Here is a 21147-nt window from a genome sequence, read left to right as displayed (position 1 = left end):
TGGCACAGCCCTGCCTGTTGTGCCCCCACACCTCAGCAGGTGAAAAGGAGGTATTTGCTAAGATGGATTTTCTTCGTTTCCATCCACCCCAGTTCTCTTGTCCACGCGGCAGCATAGTGGGCATGCTAGTAATAATAATAACGACACTAGGCTAGCAGAGTTCTAGGACAAGCAGGCCAAACAGATGGTAGATGAGGGGCACCTGATTGCCAAGGTGGGCCTCCAGGCGACTGGGACGCAGCTGACACATCCTCATGCTCTCTCCTGACTGGGGTTGTCATGCGCCAGGACTCATGGCTCCTGTTGTCTGGCTTCCCCAAGGAGGTCCAAAGTACAATTGAGGACCTTTCTTTGACAAGGACAAACTGTTTCATGACAAAACCGCTGAATCCCTTCATTTGTTGAAGGACTCCAGGGCCACGTTACAGTCCCTCGGAATACACCCTGGCCCCGTGATGCAGACAACAGAGGCAGCAGTTCTGTCCATGCTACATGCTCCCAACCCAGCCTACTACCAACATCAGCAGGAAGCCGCACGCAGTAGGCACCACTCTCAATGCCACTGCTTCCCTGCCTCCATGACAACCACTTCCTCAACCCTCTTCCACCAGCAGCCAAAACCTCAGTTTTGACATGCACCTCATGTCATCTTTGGGGGCCATCTTGCCCTGTTTACCCTCAGATACTCTATAGAATTTCTCTTATTCCCCCTGCATCAGCCATCCTCTCCCGGAGACGCTTCACATCAGTGCATTCTCCAACAAGAAGTGGATGCTCTTCTCCTCCAGGGAGCCATAGAACATAGATATTTTATTCAATATCTTTATCAATAATTTAGATCAGTGGTTCCCAACCTTTTTGGCTTGAGGGCCACAAATATGATCTTTATAACCCTGAAGGGCCACCAGTCTCTGCCAGCAGCCCCACTTCCCTCCCACACTGCAGCCAGTGGGAAGGAGTCAGCGAGGATCTCCCGTCCCCCTGGCTGCAGCAGGGAACAGTGCACTCCACCTGGGTCCCTAGGCAGTGGCTCCCTTCTGCAACCAGGGAGATGGAGGATCAGTGCTCCCCTCCCTCTGGCTCCAGCAGGGACCCCAGCGCCTGGGGTCTCAGGCAGAGTTCTTTACCATGCTCCCTGCTTCAGCCAAGGAGCCTGCACCGCTCCACTTGGGTCCTCAGGCAGCAGCAGCTCCCTTCTGCAGCCAGGATGGGAATTCAGTGCTCTCCTCGCTTTGGCGCCTGCACCGTCTTTCAGCCCCAAGGCAACCGCTCTGCCTGGGTCCTCAGGCAGCAGCAGCTCCCTTCTGCAGCCAGTGGGAGGGGAGCAGTATGCCATTTTGAAAGACCCCGCAGGCCACTTTTGGTCCCTGGGCCACAGGTTGGGAACCCCTGGTTTAGATAATGGCATACAGAGTACACTTATTAAGTTTGTGGACAACACCAAGCTAGGAGGGGTTACAAGTGCATTGGAGGATAGGATTAAAATTCAAAATGATCTGGACAAACTGGAGAAATGGTCTGAAGTAAATAGGATGAAATTCAATAAGGACAAATGCAAAGTACTCCACTTAGGAAGGAACAATCAGTTGCACCACACACAAAATGGGAATTACTGCCTAGAAAGGAGTACTGCGGAAAGTGATCTAGGGGTGATAGTGGAACACAAACTAAATATGAGATAAGAGTGTAACACTGTTGCAAAAAAAGCAAACAACATTCTGGGATGTATTAGCAGGGGTGTTGTAAACAAGACACGAGAAGTAGTTCTTCCGCTCTACTCCACGCTGATAAGGCCTCAACTGGAGTATTGTGTTCAGTGCTGGGTGCCACATTTCAGGAAAGATGTGAACAAAGTCCAGAGAAGAGCAACAAAAATGATTAAAGGTTTAGAAAACATGATCTGTGAGGGAAGATTGAAAAAATTGGGTTTGTTTAGTCTGGAGAAGACTGAGGTGGGACATGATTACAGTTTTCAAGTACATAAAAAGGTTGTTACAAGGAGGAGGGGAAAAAATTGTTCTCCTTAACCTCTGAGGATAGGACAAGAGGCAATGGGCTTAAATTGCAGCAAGGATGGTTTAGGTTGAACATTCAGAAAAACTTCCTGTCAGTTAAGCACTGGAATAAATTGCCTAGGGAGGTTGTGGAGATTTTTAAGAGCAGGTTAGACCAACACCTGTCTAGATAATACTTAGTCCTGCCTTGAGTGCAGGGAACTGGACTAGAAGACCTCTCGAGGTTCCTTCCAGTCCTTCAATTCTATTCATCTATGTCCCACCTCCCTACACAAGACGAGGCTTCTGCTCACCATATTTCCTCATCCCAGTGAAGGGTGGAGGGTGCTGCCCCATTCTCAATCTTCAATTGCTGAACACCTTTATCAGAAAGTCCAAATTCTGCATGGTGATCCTGTCATTGATTATCCCATCTCTCCCTCAGGAAGCCTGGTTTGCAGCTCTCGACATGGATGCCAACTTCCATGTGCGCACCCAGTCCACTACAAATTTCTGTTTTCGGGTATGACACCACCAGTACCAATTCCAGCTTTTCCCTTTCAGCAGACTGACTGCTCTGCAAGTCTTCATGAGGGTCTCTGCCATGGTAGCAGCTCAAATGCATCACCTTGACTACTCAGTATACCTCTACCTCGATGACTGGCTGCTTGTTGCATTATCTCAACAAGAACTCACCTCTGCCATCCTCACCCTTCGCATTCTCCTGACATCTCTAGGTATTTGCATCAACGAGGAAAAGTCAGTGATGAGACCTACACAGACTATATATTTTATTGGACTGCTGCTCGAATCCATCACAGCATGGGCCTTTCTTCCAGCGTACCAGTTCTCAACACTGCCATCCATTATCGTGGACCTTTGTCACAGGTCATAGACAATGGCAGACTGTGGTGTTTCTCTCCTTGGACATATGGCAGCCTGCACCTACTTGACACTGCACGCACGTCTGCACATGCATTTCCTCCAGATGTTGCTTCTCTCCTTCTAGAAACCTAACACGTACCATAGGGAGGCAAGTTCCCCAGTCTGTGCTGGCTTTCCTCATATGGTGGACCCATCCTTCAAAGGTCATCCCTTCATCCCTCCCACCTCACAGGCCACCGTTACAATGGATGCCTCCCTCCCAGGGAACCCATATACACCGTCACAAAGCCCAGAGAGTGTGGATGCCCTGGGAAGTCAAGATGCATATAAACATGCTAGAACTGCAGCCAGGCCGTTTGGCATGCCAGGCATTTTTTCCTCTGATCCAGTCCTGCCATGTTCAATTGCTCTCTGCCAGCATCACAGCAGTTGTATACATAAACAAACAGGGCAGAGCCAAGAGCTCCCTCTCTCTCCTGAGTCCATCTGCCTTTGGGACTAGTGCATCAAGCACCAGGTGAGGCACCAAGCCACGTACCCCCCAGGCACCTAGAATTCCCTAGCTGACACACTCAGCAGTACTCTCTAGCTCTAGAGTGGGAGTTACACGACTCTACTCTTCAACAAATGGGGCACCTTCCCGTGGGATCTCTTTGCCACTTGGGAGAACTGAAATCTGCCCCTTTCTTGTTTTAGGGGAGCCCTAAGGGAGGACTTGTAGGATGACACTTCTCTCCTGAATGAGCAACATCTGCAACGCCTTTCCCCCATTCCCCTCCTCCTACAAGTGTTACACAAGATCCTCCCTAACTGAGCCATTGTGGTACTCGTACCCCTTGGCTGGCCCCTTCAATTCTGGTTCATGGACCTCCTCAGACTCTCCACCTGTACCTCACTCCACCTCTGAACGTTCCTGGATCTCCCCACACAAGATCAGGGCCGGATCCAGCATTCCAGTTCAGGCCCTCTTCACCTCACAGCGTGGTATTTGGATGGGGCTCGAGGGTAGACAGGGCATGCTCCATTCCAGTGCAATACATCCTTAACCAGAGCAGGAGAGCATCCACCAGGGCCTGCTACTATGCTAAATGGAGACGCTTCACGTCATAGGCTCACTGACATCCCCACTCACTGAGTGCAATACCTGTACCTACTTTCTGGCTACATGGGTCCACGTGGCAGGGCTCAGTGCCTTTCTCACCATGCTGGATGGTGGCTCTGTTTACACTCCCTACTACTGTCTGTTTCATTAAGGGTTTACTCAATACCTTCCTTCCACTACTCATGCCCACACCCCCATGGGACCTTAATCTTGTTCTCACTGCCCTCACAAAGCCACCCTTTGAGCCGCTGGCAATGTATTCCCTCTCCTACTTCCCCATGAAGGGGATATTCTTGGTAGCCATTACCTCAGCTAGATGGAATACAAATAGGGACCACAGATCTCAAAGAACTTCTAGTTATAGGCCAGAACATCCTCTTCATCTAGTGTATTTGTTGCTGCTTTGTTCTCCCTGAACCTTGAAATAGTTTACTCAAATAATCGTGGTGGTTCTCTGCCGCTTGTTGCCAGGACTCAGAGCTTTCAGATGTATAATGCTAGGGTGCAACAAGCTTTCTACATTTCTCCTATGTGTGTACGTTTGCATGCATATTTACTTATACAAAAAGAGTTTTGTGCAGCCAAATGCAGTAATGAGGCACCTAATTACTGCACTTCTATATCCATAACTAATAAATATGCATACACAAAATGAGCAAGAATAAAACTAGAGCCTAGGCTGGCTGAAAATTTGGTCTTATAATAGTCAGGGACAGGAACTATGGAAAGGTCAATCTTTAAAGAGATATCTCTGTTTTTAGGGAGAAACTGGACAAAATTGCCATCAGAGCACTTAAGCTTTTCTCTGCTGGTACAAATCCTTTGCATAAGTCTTCAGAGCTTTGTGACATTAACCTCAAGTCTAAGAGGCTAGAAAACGCTTCAAGAACTGCTAAATTGTAATAAAGGCTGTAGTGCTGAACCAAAGTTCATTTGATGAGGACTAAAGCAGCATTCATGGCAGGCCTTGAAGGCCCTTAAAGGTGTCACTTGAAGTTCAATTCAGTTTGCCCTTGACTGGGGAGTCAAGTTGGTTATGGGGAACCATTGCAGGAGAGCAGTCGACCAGTTTTCAAGTACGTGGCTTTCCTCCAGGGGGTTGTTCCTGCTGGTCTGTCTAAAACATGGGACTCCATAAAGGCAGTTCTTGATGAGGGAAAAGTGTCTACTCACATGTAATTTCAGTTTGCCTAAGTATGTTGCCTCTGCACAGTCACACTTAACCAGGCTTCTTTCCTGCCTTTTTAAAGGCCTTAGCTGGTATTTCAGCACAGCAAGGACCTAAAGGTGGCTGTGGTACGTGTGTAGCACTGCTCTGAACAGTTGGATGCGACAGGCGACTCGGGTCAGGGCCCTCGGATAGAGATGGGGGCAGGTGTCCCACCACAGACGTGGCCCAAGGGCCCAGCTGCTTGGGCCCAGCCATTGCCTTGATAAGCTTGGTGGCCACAGGTGGAATGCTGTCCACAGCCAGGCAGGTGGAAGGATCATGGGCTACTCAAAGGCAAAGGTGGTGACAGCGTTTTGGGGAAGGGGAAAGAGAGGAGGCGGGGAGGGGTCACAGGGACAAACATCCAGGGAAGGTGCGCTAGGAGGGGCAGGAGGGTGCCAACAAGGCAGGGTATCAGGGGCCTTAGTCGGGATGAGGGTGCGGGGGGCTGGCTCCTCCAGCTGCACTGGGGAAGTGGGGGGGTGTTACAAAAGCATCAGGGGATGCAGTGAGCACAATGAAAAACAGGGGTGCTGAAAAAGGCTTGGGTGCATTGAGGAAGTAGGTGAGGGTGGGGCAGGGGCAAGCAGCTACAGAGGGGGCAAATGGGTCTAGCACAAGCCAAGGGTGACAGGGCAGAACTGAGGACTCCCAGGGATTGGGGTGGGGCAGGGAGAGCAACAAACACAAAGAGGCAGGGGAAGGGAACCAAACAAACCCAAGGGAAAAATAGGAGTGGGGGGAGGACAAAGAGGGCAGCAAGGGGCCGGCGAAGCAGGCTGTGAGGGGAAACTGCGTCAGAGGCTGGAGGGCAAAGTAGAAGGTGGGGGGGGGGAGGGGCCCTCCACCCACACATAGCTGGGAAGGCAAGTTCAAGGGGGCAGGGGGAAGCACATGCACCCAGGTGGTAGTGAAAGTCGCTGCTGCTGCAGCAGTCCCAGGTGTTAGAGGAGGCGAGCGGCTGTGTCGAGGGGTGAGGCATCTATGCTGGGGGTGATGGAGGGGCCACTAGTGGTGGGGTGGGGAGGGGAATAGATGGATCAGGGGGGAGGGCTCCACACCGCTCCCCCCCCCCCCATAGCATCCTACACCACCACAAGAGCAGAGATGAGTCACTCAGTCCAGGACCACACAAACCCCCTCCACAGCAGCCTGGAGTGGACTTACGCACGCCCCAAGCAGTGGGGGTCTTCCCCCTCTCAAAGCAGAAGGGCCAAGGTGGTGGCAGCAGCAGCAAGCCAGCTGGCCAGGATAGGCCCCCCACAGGTGGTAGTAGCTGCAGTGGTAGGGCCACTCACTCCTCGCAGGCCAGGCAGGAGGGAGGGAGGCCAGCAGAGCCCTCAGACAGCAGCAGCAGTGGTGGTGGTAGCACAGGGTACAGAGGGACTGGCCCCCACAAGCGAGTGTTAGCTCAGGGGCCCATATATCAGCCCTGGAAGGAGCAGCAAGTCCCTTTTCCCAGGTAGCTGAGCAAGGGTTACGCCTGGTTAATTAACACACCTGGAGCCAGTCAAGGCCCCACCCAGGACTTGTTAAAAGCCTCCCCTCCAGAGAAAGGCTGTGGCTGGAGTTGTGGGAGTGAGGCAAGCTGAGCTACCAGAGTATGTGAGCAGGCAAGATGCTGTCAAGAACCAGGAGGGTTTAGGAGAAGGAGCAGAACCCTGCAGGTACAAAGACTGGGGGAGGGAAAACCCTGCCCGAAGAGGGCACAGGACCTTTCCCAGGCCTGAAGGAAAAGACCCTGCCACAAGGGGAAGATAGAACTGAAGTAGCAGGGTGAAACCTGCCTGAAGTAAATGTAAAAACTCCTAAGAGTCAAGATAGGTTTGTAGTTTTAATGGGTCATCTGCTTGAGTGGGTGTCACAGCTCTGGTTGGATGCCCCCTGCTGGCCCACTACCAGATTGCTGAGACAACAATCAAGCCTCTGGCTCCTCAAAGGAGTCCAACCACTGCTTCAATCTCAGGGTTCCTAAGCACACAACTCCGGCTGCACACCTGCAGTCTTCACACACACACTTTAAAAGCTGGAACCTACTGGCCAGCTGTTTGCCCCCTTTGGGCACAATGGTGACCCTCTGCAGCCTCCTCTGTACTTAAACACACCTTCCCAGTACTCCATCTGAAAGGTGTGAAACTTTCTGGTTATAGAGACCTGGCAGTGTGTTAAACACTTCACCACTATTGCATATCTCCTAAGAGCTGAACACAATTACTCTTAATCATTAGAAAGTACAGATGTACAGAAACCCACGATCCTAACTGGAGAGTGTTGGGGATTACAGAGATGTTAAATATAGCAGAATAATTTCCATTTAGTTTTACCTGCCTATAAAACAGCAATTCATCACAGAACCTCTCCTGTGACAGACAGTGGTGAGAAATTTAGCAGTTTAAATTAACCCTTCTCAGCCAGTATAACTTAAGACCAAAGACACACTACTTCCAGCTTAGTCAAAAGAATTTATTAGAAAATATTATGCACTACATAAAACTATTTTTAGATTATTTCAGTAGACAGCACCCAGCCTTAACCACCACAGAATGGACTTTGGCCAGCCACTGTGCTCCTGAAGATATATAGTTAGGATGAGACATTCAAGCATGCACAGTAAAACCATTTGAAGGGATGCAAGGAAATCCCTTATGATTTGCCTAAATTCACAAAACTTGTAACGTCTCAAGGCAATTTAAATAAGATGAACCCTCTCAGCATCAACTGGGCCCAGAGTCCCTGCGGCCACTTTGTATTTTGCATTAGGGCATGTTGAGAAATCCCACCAGCTAGGGGGTTAACACAGAGTGTCAGTAAATATCAACAGGAACACAGCTTTAATACTAGTCTTCTAACAAAATGATGTTCACAAAGCTAAATGCACATGCCTTCTCATGCAGTCATATTAAAGTAGACCTTGCTGATTTTCTGGAAAAATAGAGGACAGTCTATGTATTAAGGCAATGCATTTTTAATTTAACACATCAATTTTAATGGCCTGCATATTTTCTGATAAATTCTTAAATATTTCAGTGTAAAAATAAGGTTACTGATCACGTTCTAATCTATCAGATATTCTTCATTAGGATTTGAAATACAGTAGAGCATCACTATAATAATCACTGCCCCAATTGTAAGGTGGTAAGTGGCAGCTTGTCTTCCAGACAGGAGCTTTGGAAACAAATATGAACAAATCCTGCTCTCCTGTCCCCAACATGTTGAACACAACCATGGCTCCAGCCCTTCACCCCCCCCTTCCCTTTAAAAAGGACATTTATTTGTCTCCTAGAAGGAGTTTTATAGTGAGGCTCAACCATATAGAGTAAAAAGATACAAAAATCATTAAACTCCAAAAATTCATCAGAGAAGGAAAATGCAATCAAGTACGCATGGCGTGATTAACCAAGATAGACATAGCAATTTGCTACAAGTTTTGTCAAAAAGTGCTAACCAATTTTAGCTTAAAGTAGGTTGAGAGTTCATACAAATCACTACCACTGCCTAAAACTGAATCAGTTCTGAAAGCTCTAAAACATGGCTTGACTGTAGAAAACATATATATCCCATCAGTCTCCAGTTTACATATTTTGATTTAGGCACACAAAAATAAATATAGCAAGTCAAATGATAAGTCTGCAGAAAGTTACTAAAACCAAGTGATCAACTGTTTTGGGACAACATTTAGTTATATCCCTTATTTTATCCTTAGTCTCAGGATTTTCTGATCATGGAAGGGGAATGGACAAGCATTTGAAAGTCTCTTCCCTATACAAGATTATGTGGATGGTAACATCCCAGAAGGTAAAACATCCCAGGGACTGGAGTGTCAGCATGGCACATTCACACTTTTGAGGCCTTTAGTTGGAGCACAAGGGCCTGGGGCTCACAAACAAGGGTGTCACCATAGTGGGAGGCATACTGCATTTTTAAGTGCTGCCCTTCAAAAGGAGAAGAAAAGCAAGGTCCATTCTACCCTACCCCTAGTGACTGTTCTGATGAAAGTTAAAGGAGCCCTATGGGTGTTTTTTCCATAAAGATCTAGTAAAAATCTCAAGGTCTTGGCAAACATATCCTCTCTCTCACTAAAGCAGGTTTTAATCAACATTGCAAGCACTCTTGTAACAGAGACTTAATGGCTTCCACATTTGCCTTTTGAATCACTGGACTACCTGTACCTAACTATTGTAAAGTGCTTTGGGAAGTATGAAAGCTACCATATGTGATTACATTTTTGTTTGAGAGATAGTTTTATGACACGTTTGGTTGTCTATGCTGTGTTGTTCCCTTGCAAACTGTAGTTGATGTTAATAAAATACCTTACATAACTAAAACTGGCACAGCTGGCAACCTCTGGTCTACGAAGATCCTAGTAGACTTAATACAGAATTCTCTCATTCACTGTAGCTGAAGAGTTATACAAATCCAGTGCTTATAATCCTAAATATCCAGCCCTACGCTGTGATCATTTCCTAGGTCATTTTACCAGAGGAGAGAAGGATTAGATATGCACTGTGGTTGCCTGAACCATACCTCTTGGGACTGAAGGCTTTTAGTTAATTTCTATCAGAATTAAACAAGCAGATTCATCCCAACATCTTAAAACAAAAGTCACAAAACAAAAACAAGCAGCATAACCTTTATTTGGTGTTACATTAGACGTACAGTGCCCATTTTGGACACTGAATCTTACTGTTTATGATTAATTTTTTTTTTTGTGTATCTAAACAGTTCTTCTGTTCAGACATAGCCATGTGCTTTTTATATACACACATTGACCCCTTCAATCAATTTGTCCAGTTAACACTAGAAGTATTTGTCAGGGAAATACATTATCTTTATTATAATTAGGGGGAAAATCAAAGAGAAAAATCTTACTTTAATATCTTTAACCTGACTGATTACATGTACTGTACATACCTGTTCCAAAACCAATGTACTTAATTTCTAATTTTACGCACTTCATTATTCAAGTCAAAATGCTGTACATCTGCTAGTATCCACACAATCGTACATTCCTAATAAAAATGCACTCTCCTTTACACCTTTTACTTTCATTTAAGCATCTTTTTTTGAAAAGGGATAAAGAAGTTGCAGTTAGAGCTATATTTATTTAGAACAAAACATATACTACATTGAAAAATAATTTTATCAAAACCAGATTCCAATCAGTCATGTACAAATTTCAGTTAATGGTTCATGTTGAAATTGCACTTTGCAGATATATCTTGATCATGTTTTCAGTTTATTTTACTCTCTTTTTCTTTCTGCAGAGACTGCCTCCTCTGGATTTTTCTTCCGTGAATGTTTGTATTTGTCTACATATGCTTTCACTAGATTCGCTACTTTTGCAGAATTGACTTCTCCACTCTTACTATGACAAACCTACAAGAAGAAATATATACACCATTGTCAATTCGTCACACTTGTCAGTAAAGAGTTACTCAAAGATAAATAATGCTTACTTTCACCAGATGGGCAAAACAAACGAAGTCGGGAAGGCTGTTTTATTAATTTAATAAGGCAAAAATCTACCTGCTCTCCACTGTTATCACTTTTTGTCTATGTAATGAACAAACGTACCAGATGTTGCAAGGTGTTGAGCACCTTCAATTCATTACCATCTTTTCCACTGTTGCTGGGAGGGAGGGGGCAGGAATTTAAATATTAATTTATGTATATTTTTAGACTGCATTGAGAAGTCATTCCTGAATGTAACTTACTTTATCTACTGCTTTCCGCACAATTTCTTTATATTCCTCCTTGGTAATATCTTTATTCTGGTAGAAAGGTTTAATAGCCAGTTTTACCTCTTGTGCTGCTTTTTCTTGAATTAACAATTTCTGTCAAAAGAAAAAAAACCCTTATTTTTAGGTAAGTATATGTGCATTTTTTTTTTTTTTTAAAACATGAAAAGATGGTTTAAAGTTAGTTCTAACAATCAAAGTTAGAAAGGCTTTGCAAACTGAAAGTTTCTCTTAAATTAAGGCAGTCAGAAACGGACAAAGTTCTGCCCTAATATTTCAACATACAACCAACTTCCACCGATGTCAGTGAAAACACACGCTTATCTGGAGCAGAATGTGGCTCCACTAATTAATTACACTTTAAAATATTTTAACGTACTTACAGTAGTGCAGCTCTAAAAGTATTAACATTTTGTTAATTACAAAAATTAAGTTAATTTACTAGTTTCTTGTAGTTACATAGTTTCCATGGAAGTTTAAGGATGATAGCAATAAGTATCCCATACACAAAAAAGGAGATGGACATATTTGCTCTCTAATTTTTAACACTGTAGAATTATATATATTGCTCTCAACTTTGAACTTGCCTGGTCTTTCTTCGAGCTATCTGCGCTGGCTTCCACCGTAACACTTACTTTGCCTTCTGCCAATTTTACAGCAGCATTAGAGGTTTTGATGTGACTTGATGGTGTTGCATTACCAGAACTTGGTCCCTGAACTGTTCCCACATTTCCCAGGGCTGCTGTTGGAGCAGGCAAGAGTGGTGCACTCATGTTATTACTTACATGAGGAGCACTAGGAATACCCTGTTTTAAAAAGTTACCAGCAGTTAATACATTATTTTTCAGATATTCAATAACTGTTACTTTCTAGAACTCTCAGCAACTGTAATAAGTGCATGAATACTACATGTACTTGGGTTTCGCAGCTAACTTCTACACCAGCTGTTACTATGGCAGCCAACCACTTTTATATAAAGATTAACACACAAGAACAAAAACAGTTAAAGCCTGAACAAAATAAATGCACCTTGCATTATGTCATTAAAGTTGCTAGACCCTGGCAGAATTCTACAAATTCCCCAGACTCGTGCTGCAAATGGCAATGGACAGTGTTCAAACTGAGGTTCTGAAGGCAAGTACACCCCCAGACTCTTTACGCTCTCAATGTGTCTGTCATGTAAATCAGTTCATAGGCCATTCACACCTTTAAAAATCACCACCAACACTTTGAAATGCATGCACAAAAAAGAAAGGTTATGCAAGTACTTGAGCTAACGTATCAGAATGTTTGTCCATACATCTTAGAAGGTTCGCTTCTGTGTTTTGCAAGAGATGGAGCTTCTTGTGAACTTCAAGGTAGCCATAGCTAGAGTTCACTCAAGACTGGAAGAGACCAGATGACCACTGAAGCCTACACTTGAGGAAAAGCTATTTCCAGTACATTCCCAGATATCAGCAAAAGGCACAATGGGCCATTGCTGCGACCCTGGAATCCAGGAATAACAACGGAGTGCTGAGCTACTGAGGTTGCAATATACAGCCTCACTACATGGTGCAAATGCTGAGTCCTGCCTGAGGCTCCAAATGCTTTTCCCTACAAGCATCCATCCTACCATTTTATGCAGGTCAAGGCACAGTCAGTTTATATTTATCCAGACTGGGAAGTAGTAAAACTAGAATTTGAGTTCAATGAAAAGGAGATACAGAGCTGGATATCAAAACATCACACTGATGACAATCCAGTTGAAACAACCCTTAACCTTCCTTAGTTGTTTTAGGAAGGAAAAACTGCAATACTGCAGGACTCACATAAGGACAAATAACTGTGTGACACTATCACCAAAGACCTCTCTAAAGAAGGAGCAAATGTATTAAAGAGGTACTCCCAAAAGTCCCTTCAGGCAATTCAGGGTTGACAAAGGGTTTTTCCATCAACATATTTAATTCATCTCTGAGTTGACCCAGCCGCATCTGGGGGCTTAGGTCCACCTAACTATCGTGTTCAGGGTGCAACATTTTTCACAACCCTCAGCCACATAGCTACCTCGATCTAATTTAAGTGTAGACCAGGCCTCAGTCACTCCTGGTCAATGGACAAGGTGCTAACAGATTCAGGACTTGGCACAGACACCATTCCATAATGATAGAGAAAGGGCACCATGCAGACATCAGCAGAGTCTCAGTTCCATACCATACTTTAGAGCAATACATTTTGGTAAATATTTTTTTTATTTATTGAATCTCATTTATTGAGTCACTGGATAATTCAGCGAAGGGTTCGCAGAAACTCTTCAACTCTTGTTTCTGGGATTAGAAAGAATATTGAATTTCTCATTGTAAAAATCTAGTTTTAATTATTTTTGACAGCAGACCTAAACCAAATAGACCATCAGTCTGCATTTTAGTTATAACAGTACTTTACCATTGTGTCCTGCAAAACATTTGAAATGTGTCATTCATTCATATAAGTCAGTATTTCCTATGGTTATTTCCCTTTGTTTCTGTGATGTTGAGGTTGTGAATATTAATGACTGGCAGCAATGGAAAAGAAACATCTTCTAAAACAGTTTCCCAACCTAGGATGCAGAGGGAAGCATGCTAGATTAGTTTGGGGTCATAGGCCAAGGCTGAAGATCAGCATAGATGATGCAGGACCTCAGCTCCACTGCCACACTGCAAATGTGCTGCTGTCTCTTCACATAACGTGTCAGGCAGCCTCTTGAAAGCCATCCACCTTTCCTCACCATTCCTGTGTGGCTCCTAATGTAATGACTGGCTGTGGGAGAACCTCACATGTACAGAGCTGATGGCTAAGGCAACAGCCAATCATCCCAAATGTCACTTCTCTGGTGTGCCACAGGAACCACCAACCTTGTGAGGCACAAAGAGATGCCCCACTCTATCTCCAGCAGAACTGAGACTTTGTTGACTAGAGATGGGGTAGGGACTGGAGAGAGAAAGGGCAGAGACTGTACAAAATAAATAAAAGAGCCAAAGAAAATAAGAAAAAGGAAGTAAAAAAAAATTACAATGATGAAGGCATGGGAAAAAAAGGAGAGTGACTGGAGAAGAAAACCCAGACACAAGCAACGGTGTAAGGAAATGGTGCAAGGGGACATTGTGTGTGGGGGGGGGGGAGGAGGAGGAGGAGGAGGAGGAGGAGAGAGAGTGTGTGTGTGACCCTGTGCTGATCTATCCCCAGAGATGGCTCCAACAAACATTTGGGAACCACCGATCTAGAAGACTGTTAAATGAGACAACTAAAACTTCTTCATACTACAAAATATATAAGCCTTCCCAGAACATAAAGCCGCCTGCTGAACTGGGAAGAATATTCAGAATAACTTAATATTCATTTTCTAAAAACTACTAGAATTGAAATCTCTTTTATACACACACAAGCTGGTAGTGGACAAACAATGAGGAAACTATGCAACATTCCATTCTTGCTTGACACCTTCGGATTACTGAATTACAAATAAACAATACAAAATTGTGTATTATGGCTAACATTCAGAGCCAATCCATTTCCCAAAGAATATTTCACCTATCACCTTTTTCCAGGGGAGGAAGAACTGTTATATATTTGACAAGCTCTATAGTATTTTAATACAAGATACTCTTGATTGATGTAACCACTGCTCAATTATGTTTTTTGGCAATATTAATTAGACCTTGATTTCTGAAAAACATACCTGCAATTGTTTTCCATCTGGTTGTGCAGCAATGTAATTGACTTGCTGAGATGGTCGGGGAGGAGGTGGAGGTGGTGGTAATCCCTGAGATACATTGGTAGGAGCAGCTACCTGTATGAGAGGTACTCCTGTATGGAGATGCAAGGGCAGTGGAGGATGAATGTTAAATGGATTGTGTTGGATGTTCATCATAGGAGCATGAACACCCACTGGATATGGGAAGATATTCATAGGCTGGTGTTGTGCGTTCACTTGTGGCATTACATTCATTTGTTGTTGAATCATATTTATTGGTAGCTGAGAGCCATCTCCTTGTTGGTTTGTTTGGTCTTTGAGGTTTGGATCTATTAAAAGAACACAAATAATATTTAAAGCACAAAATCCATATTTCTATTGAGAGCAACACAAAGACCCAAGGAACACCAGTGTACAGGCTCAACAAGTGAGAAAGTTCAGGTTGCTCTGAGAGCCTTTCCTTTCAATTCCCCAGCTACTTCTTTATACCATATCTGAAAGTTTATTACATTTTACTGAAACAGAATTTTCAGCTGAAGTGCAGGAATGCAACACACATTACCCAACTCTTGTCATTATTGAAGCATAAGCATAAATTTTCTCAGGTATGTAATTCTTTGCACTCCATGATTCTGGGTGTCTGATTTGCACAGCCACAATACAGTTGTTTCTAACACCTATTCAGCAGAATAAGGAAACTTATACTCTGATTGGCTAAGACTGCTTATTATCCAGACTTCAGGTATATTAATTGTATGGATGGTGATATGCTCCCTCACTCACAACTTTCACACTTTGTGCCAGAAATAAAAAAGTGTCTATCTTCTCATTCCTCCTTTAGAGGACAACACATAAATAAATTAATTTTTTTTAAAATGAAGTTTACATGTTATAGTAAAACCTCAAAAGCTAAGAAACTGGGACTGTGAAACTGCTGAACTGTTTAAAAATCCTATGGCTCACTTCCTTTCTTTGTACATGATTTCTTCGTACACTGAATTCCAGGCGATCAGGATTTGACCTTTCCTCTTATACCTCACCCTCCCCACACATGCCTCCTTTTCTACAGGCCAACATGGCTCTGTCTCACTTAGTTTATAATCAAATAATTTAATCCTCTCCCTCCAAATTGAGTTTTCAAACAACAAAAATATATGGGGTTATTTTGAGGAAGGATTTTATGGAAATAAGGGGAGGAAGTATGGATTAGGAACAGAGAAAGAGAAAAATGGGGGAAGAAACAGGGACATAAGAGAACAAAAGTAGGAATTTTTTCTAAGTTTTATGTAACATCCCATTTCTGTTTTGTAGTTTTTATTTTTAATTTACATGTTTCATAACTATTTCAGAGTATTAATAACTTGAGGGAGATTCCCAATACTTCAGAATTAACCTCATCCTGAGCTTATAAATTCCTCAGCCTTCCACTTCAAAGTTTATTCAGCCCAGAATATCTTTATTAACTTAAACTTTTATTAAACACTCAAAATGATATTACAATCCCATTAAGATTTAGAGGGGGATGTTCACTGTAACAAATATGGAAAACAGGAACATTTATATAACGTTTTTATTTGCTCCTAGTTCTCTGAATGCCCTTTGGTATTATTGCAGTTGTGTGTGTTTGAAAATATTCTCTGATGTACAAACATGCTTCTTTTTCTGCTCCCTCTTGTAGTTCAATAATAATCCTGTTTATTGCAACAGTCTTGTGCATAGTGATAATTGTGACGTGCAATATTAAAGAATCAAGACAAGGTTAAACAAGGATTGTTCTCCCTCTAGGTCAGTCAAGAGCCATTTGCTAATTCGTAAGAGCATAAGACACATTTTTGGATTTATAAATACTTTATAGCATGAAAAAGTCAGTTTCACTCTAAAAATGCTGACTGTTAAGCCTTTTTAAAAAGTGGTTATAATTAGTGCCATCAAATTAACAAATTATCAAATCCGTAACCTGTGTATGTTTTCATTGATAATTATTAAGCCTTCCTTAAAGAAATCACCATTTTAATAAGGCAATAATTAGTTCATTAAATGTCTCTCCTGTGCACTCTGTACCAACCATAGCACAATGTGTGTAAATTCTCCAAAATAAACAAAACATATAAATGGACTTTTTTCTTTTTCAAAAGGAATGTATTTGGTTAGTTGGACTGTAGTCCCAAAGATCAACTGTTAATTTACTGAACATCTGGCCCAAGAGTATTTGTGGTGTACAGACTGCGGAGGAGAAAAAGGCTACCTTCTTAGTGGGGTTTTTCAATGTTGTTTGTTGTGCAATTATTACTAGTTAGCCTTTGCTGCACAAAACAATAAAGTAATAGTGTCAAATTCATATAGTATTTGTACTATTCTAAAAAAATTAACTGAAATTTTCTTCATTTAAATACTATGAAGACCAGATAAAAATGAATACCTTGCTCAGATGTCTCATCTTCTTGCCTCATCCAGCCAGACTGTGGACTTGAGGAATTTCTCCCTCTTCTTGAATAATAGTTCTGTACATCTGCAGGTAAAGTCTTTCTTACAGCCCAACTAGATGCAGATGTCCACCCAGACCTATCAGCAGGTGTATCAAAAGAAAAATCTTGTTCACTCTTACGTCTGTATGGTTGATGTTCTGGAAACCTTGTAGCCTCATTCCCAGAACTATTGGAGTTTCCTGAGAGGGGTTTTCTATTTTGCCAGTGGTTTTCATTCTGGTCTCCATACATGAAACCACCTCTGCCACGGCCACCTCTGTTACGGCTGCCTCTTCCACGATTTGAAATCCAACCTGAACCAAAGTTTTTATTCCAAGAATGTCCTGAATTATCATGCCTGTTTTCTTCCCATTGTGGATCTTTAAATTTGTCTCTCTCTCTGCTCCTAGTTTCAGGAACAGAATTTATCCTTTCCATTACCCAGTCTGGACAATCATTCTTATGCTTTTCAGAAGAACATTGTTCATCAGTACTTTTGTCTGTATTGTCTTTTTCTTTTTGCATATTTTCATTCTGTTTATCCTGTTCACTTCTTTTGTATCTATCATTTCCTCTGGGACTTCTCCAGCTGTCATTTGTCCATCTCTCTTTCCACCGAGGAGAGTGACCATCTCTCTCATTCCTAATGAATGAAGGACCCTTACTTCTTGTTCTTGATCTGGATCTTGATCTAGATCGCGACCTGGATCTTGACCATCTCCTATTTCTTCTCTCTCTGTCATGATCTCTCCTTTGTCCATCTCTATCACTATCCCTGTCTTTGCTCTGAGACCTAGATTTTTGCCTTGGAGAGGAATCTTTAACTCTTGACCGAGAAGGAGATCTTCTGCCTTCCCTGACAGTCTCCCTTTTAGGAGACCGAGATGGTGTTTTTCTGCCCCCTCTGACTGTTTCTCCTTTTGGAGATTGAGAAGGAGATCTCCTGCCCTCCCTGACAGTCTCCCTTTTGGGTGACCGAGAACTCCTGCCACCTCTGACAGTCTCCCTTTTGGGAGACAGTGACTGAGATTTCCTACCCTCTCTCATGGAAGGAGACCAAGTTGTAGATGGAGAGTGAAATCTAGACCTTCTAGTTCTAGTCTTTTTATCTTTTTTAAATTCTATTGAGCACTCTGTTTCTTGAGAACTAACTTCATCTTTTTTGTCAGAAAGACCTGAGTGTGATATACAGTTTTCAGCATCTTGCTGCAATGACTTTGCCTCCTCTTGTTTTACACTATCAACTAGTGGTAGCTGTTCAATTTGAGATTCAGTCTGGTCACTGCAAAATGAGTCACATTCCATTGGTATCATTTCATTGTTATCCTCATTAAAATGCTCATTAGATGGCTCAACATTTATCTTGAGTAATTCTATAGTTCCGGCCTCTTCACATACAGGTATGGGCTCCTCTTTTAAAGACTGATCCAATTTATTAATGTCTAAAGAAATATTGTTTATTAATATATCTGTTTCAGTGTCTTGAACAGTTTTAATGTTCTCAATATTTGCAGTTTTACAATTTGCTGACTTTTCTTTGTCCTCAGACTCATTGATTTCTATGGTTTCTGGATGCTCAGTTAATTCGTTTCTGGGGCTATCTAAAGGCTGATCTACTTTTGCCACACATTCTGGATACTCAGACAATTCATCTTGGGAACTACCTAATGTATGATCCACTTCTGTAGGTGTTATTGAATCCTCAAGTAATTCACTTCTGTGACTATTCACTGGTTGTTCTACTTGTTCAAGAGTACTTTCACAGACATCTTCATTCTCAAAATCTGTAACATTTTTATTAACATCTTTTATTTCACATTTCTGAATCTCTAAGGTTAACACAGGAGGTTCTTGAATATAAGAACCTGAGTCTGAATTTTCTAGGGTATCCTGTTCTTTGCCACAGTCTCTTGTAAGCTCCCCACTTTCTACATGTTCACTGCAGCTTTCCAAGCCATTAGCAGACTCTGTTTCTGCATTATTTTTGTGCATAAGGCAGGAGTTACTGCTTTCAATATCCGACAAGTGGTCTTTATCTAATATCGGAGGTGTATCAGACTCAGCTGCTTCGTCATCTTCCACTGAGTCACTGGATGATTTTTCAGAACGCAGAGAACTTCTAAGTTTCTTTTTAACCAAAGGTACCTGCTGTTTAACTCCTCTTTTAGACTTTCGTTTTGGAAGTTGTTTTTCTGATTCTGCAGAAGAAGAAATATTTATAGCTGAGTTATTGTCATTGGGGGCATCACATCCAGAATTACTTGATCTTGGTGAGCTGTGAGATTGATTCATTGTCTCAGTTCTTCTGTTCCGTGCAGATCTTCTAGGAGTAGTATTTGTAGTCTTCTTTCTTGTTCCTCTAGTACCAGATGTGCCAGAAGCTTGCTTTTTCTCCTCTCCTTCCTGTGTACATGCAACAGCATATCTCTTTCCTGAAGGATCTAATGTGAAAAGTATAAATTAAAATGTAATAAACAAATATTAGTTAAATAGAATGTGAACACAAACATGGTATTTTAAGTTTAATGAAGAACGGATACTGATGGGTAGTACAATATAAATTTTGGTATAAGACACCACTACGGCTAAATCTAGCATTTTGTTCAATGTATACTGTTTCTTCAAATGAACAGAAATAGAATTAAAAAATTAACATATTGGAGATGTACTGGCAACTCCCTGGCAGCTATGGCATTCAAAACAAACAAGCAACCATGTTTCACCACAGTGAGACTTGCTATTACCAGTTGAAGAGTTACGGTGAATGCCATTTAAAAAAAAGGTTAATTTATAGCAGTATTTGCCATTCTAGGCATACAACAGATTGCAGCTACAGAGTGCTAAAGAGTTCAATACTGCTGCAAGAAACATTTTTTAAATTGCCATGGAGCACCCAGAGTCTTATTTATAAGTCGTGAATGTAAGATTTTATTAGGAGTTATGCTGTCATTTACACTTGTTAATTAACCACTTTTCATGTGGTAATTCACAGTTGCATTGATAGCCAAGAGGAATTAAATTCCGTTGCAAGACTCCCAAACTTCTGTAGCACTCCAGTGACTAAAAGTGGACAAAAAATTCTTTAACAGGTTCTGGCAAATTTAAAAATGAAGTTTTTTTAAATATGAAAAATATTACAAGCACATCCCATTTGTTGCTATGATACTATAATTCCATTTACTCTGTGTTGTCCATAATTTTGAATTTTCAATTTGCCACAGTTTTTGTATTGGCATTGCATAAAAGTTGTCATTAGCAAAGTGGGAAATTTTGGTAGCTGGAAAAGAGACAGTTGGGACTTCTGACACCCAAGAAAGCATGTGGGGTGGTTTCAGACTATGAGATTAGCACATCAGTTTTTGTTGCTAAAATGATCAGCAGTTAAAGAGTTAACAATACTGATGTTTAAATTGGGTTTACATTTCAAACTTAATAGAAGTTAGACACTTTAGTTCTTAAAATTAGTGTTTCAGGCTGGGAGCAGACTCAACACAACAGCACTGGTTCATGTTTAAATTCATGCTTTTAAGGTTGTCTTTTCAATCATAAGGGGTAGAAATTTAAGGAGATTGATTCTGCAGTATATTCCATGGTTGCACAAGTACAGAATATATGGGGCCATGCTTATGAACTCACAATTCCAAGTCTTAATATAAACAGGTTATTGAACACTTCTCTTTTCCATGCTTTTACAAGCTAAAACATTTTTAGCTTAATAGAATCTGAATTAACCAAGATGGGAATCCATGAAATAAAATGCATGCAAGAGCACAAAACCCTCCTCACTTCCTACTCAGTTGGTAAAGTACAAACAGACTAAAAAGAAGTGTTGCTTACTAAGTAGGGCTATACAATCTGACGACTCACTGTGAAGGTATGTCAAAAAACATTTAAAAGAATCATATATTATAAGGTCAGAAGGGACCATTGCAATCATCTTCTAGTCTGACCTCCATAACACAGGCCATAGGTAGAACTGGAGGTATTGATTTCCCATACTTCAAAGATGTGATTCCTAAAGTTTTCGCTTTCCACACTGGG

General features: G+C 42.2%; 1 protein-coding gene across 6 annotated transcripts in view; it reads right to left on the bottom strand.

The window, feature by feature from the left end:
• Positions 1-7640: 7640 nt before the first annotated feature.
• The window catches only part of SCAF11 (SR-related CTD associated factor 11), a 76489-nt gene continuing 62982 nt past the window's right edge, over positions 7641-21147 (bottom strand). For 4 of the 6 annotated variants that reach the window (XM_067564156.1, XM_067564157.1, XM_067564158.1 and 1 more), the window contains 5 exons: positions 17061-19547; positions 14627-14970; positions 11517-11735; positions 10906-11025; positions 7641-10567 (listed from right to left, as the gene is read on the bottom strand). In XM_067564156.1, the coding sequence (XP_067420257.1) occupies positions 10433-10567; positions 10906-11025; positions 11517-11735; positions 14627-14970; positions 17061-19547 (3305 nt within the window). In that variant the 3' untranslated portion in view covers positions 7641-10432. The remainder of the gene's footprint in view (positions 10568-10905; positions 11026-11516; positions 11736-14626; positions 14971-17060; positions 19548-21147) is intronic. The other 2 variants (XM_067564160.1, XM_067564161.1) reach the window with 2 other exon arrangements.

The sequence above is a fragment of the Emydura macquarii genome, unplaced genomic scaffold, assembly GCF_026122565.2.
Source record: "Emydura macquarii macquarii isolate MOO-44397 ecotype Brisbane River unplaced genomic scaffold, CSIRO-AGI_Emac_v2 contig_2636, whole genome shotgun sequence".
In the NCBI taxonomy this organism is placed as follows: Eukaryota; Metazoa; Chordata; order Testudines; family Chelidae; genus Emydura; species Emydura macquarii.
Note: the sequence above shows the minus strand (reverse complement) of the source record. Positions and strands in the feature narration are given on the sequence as shown.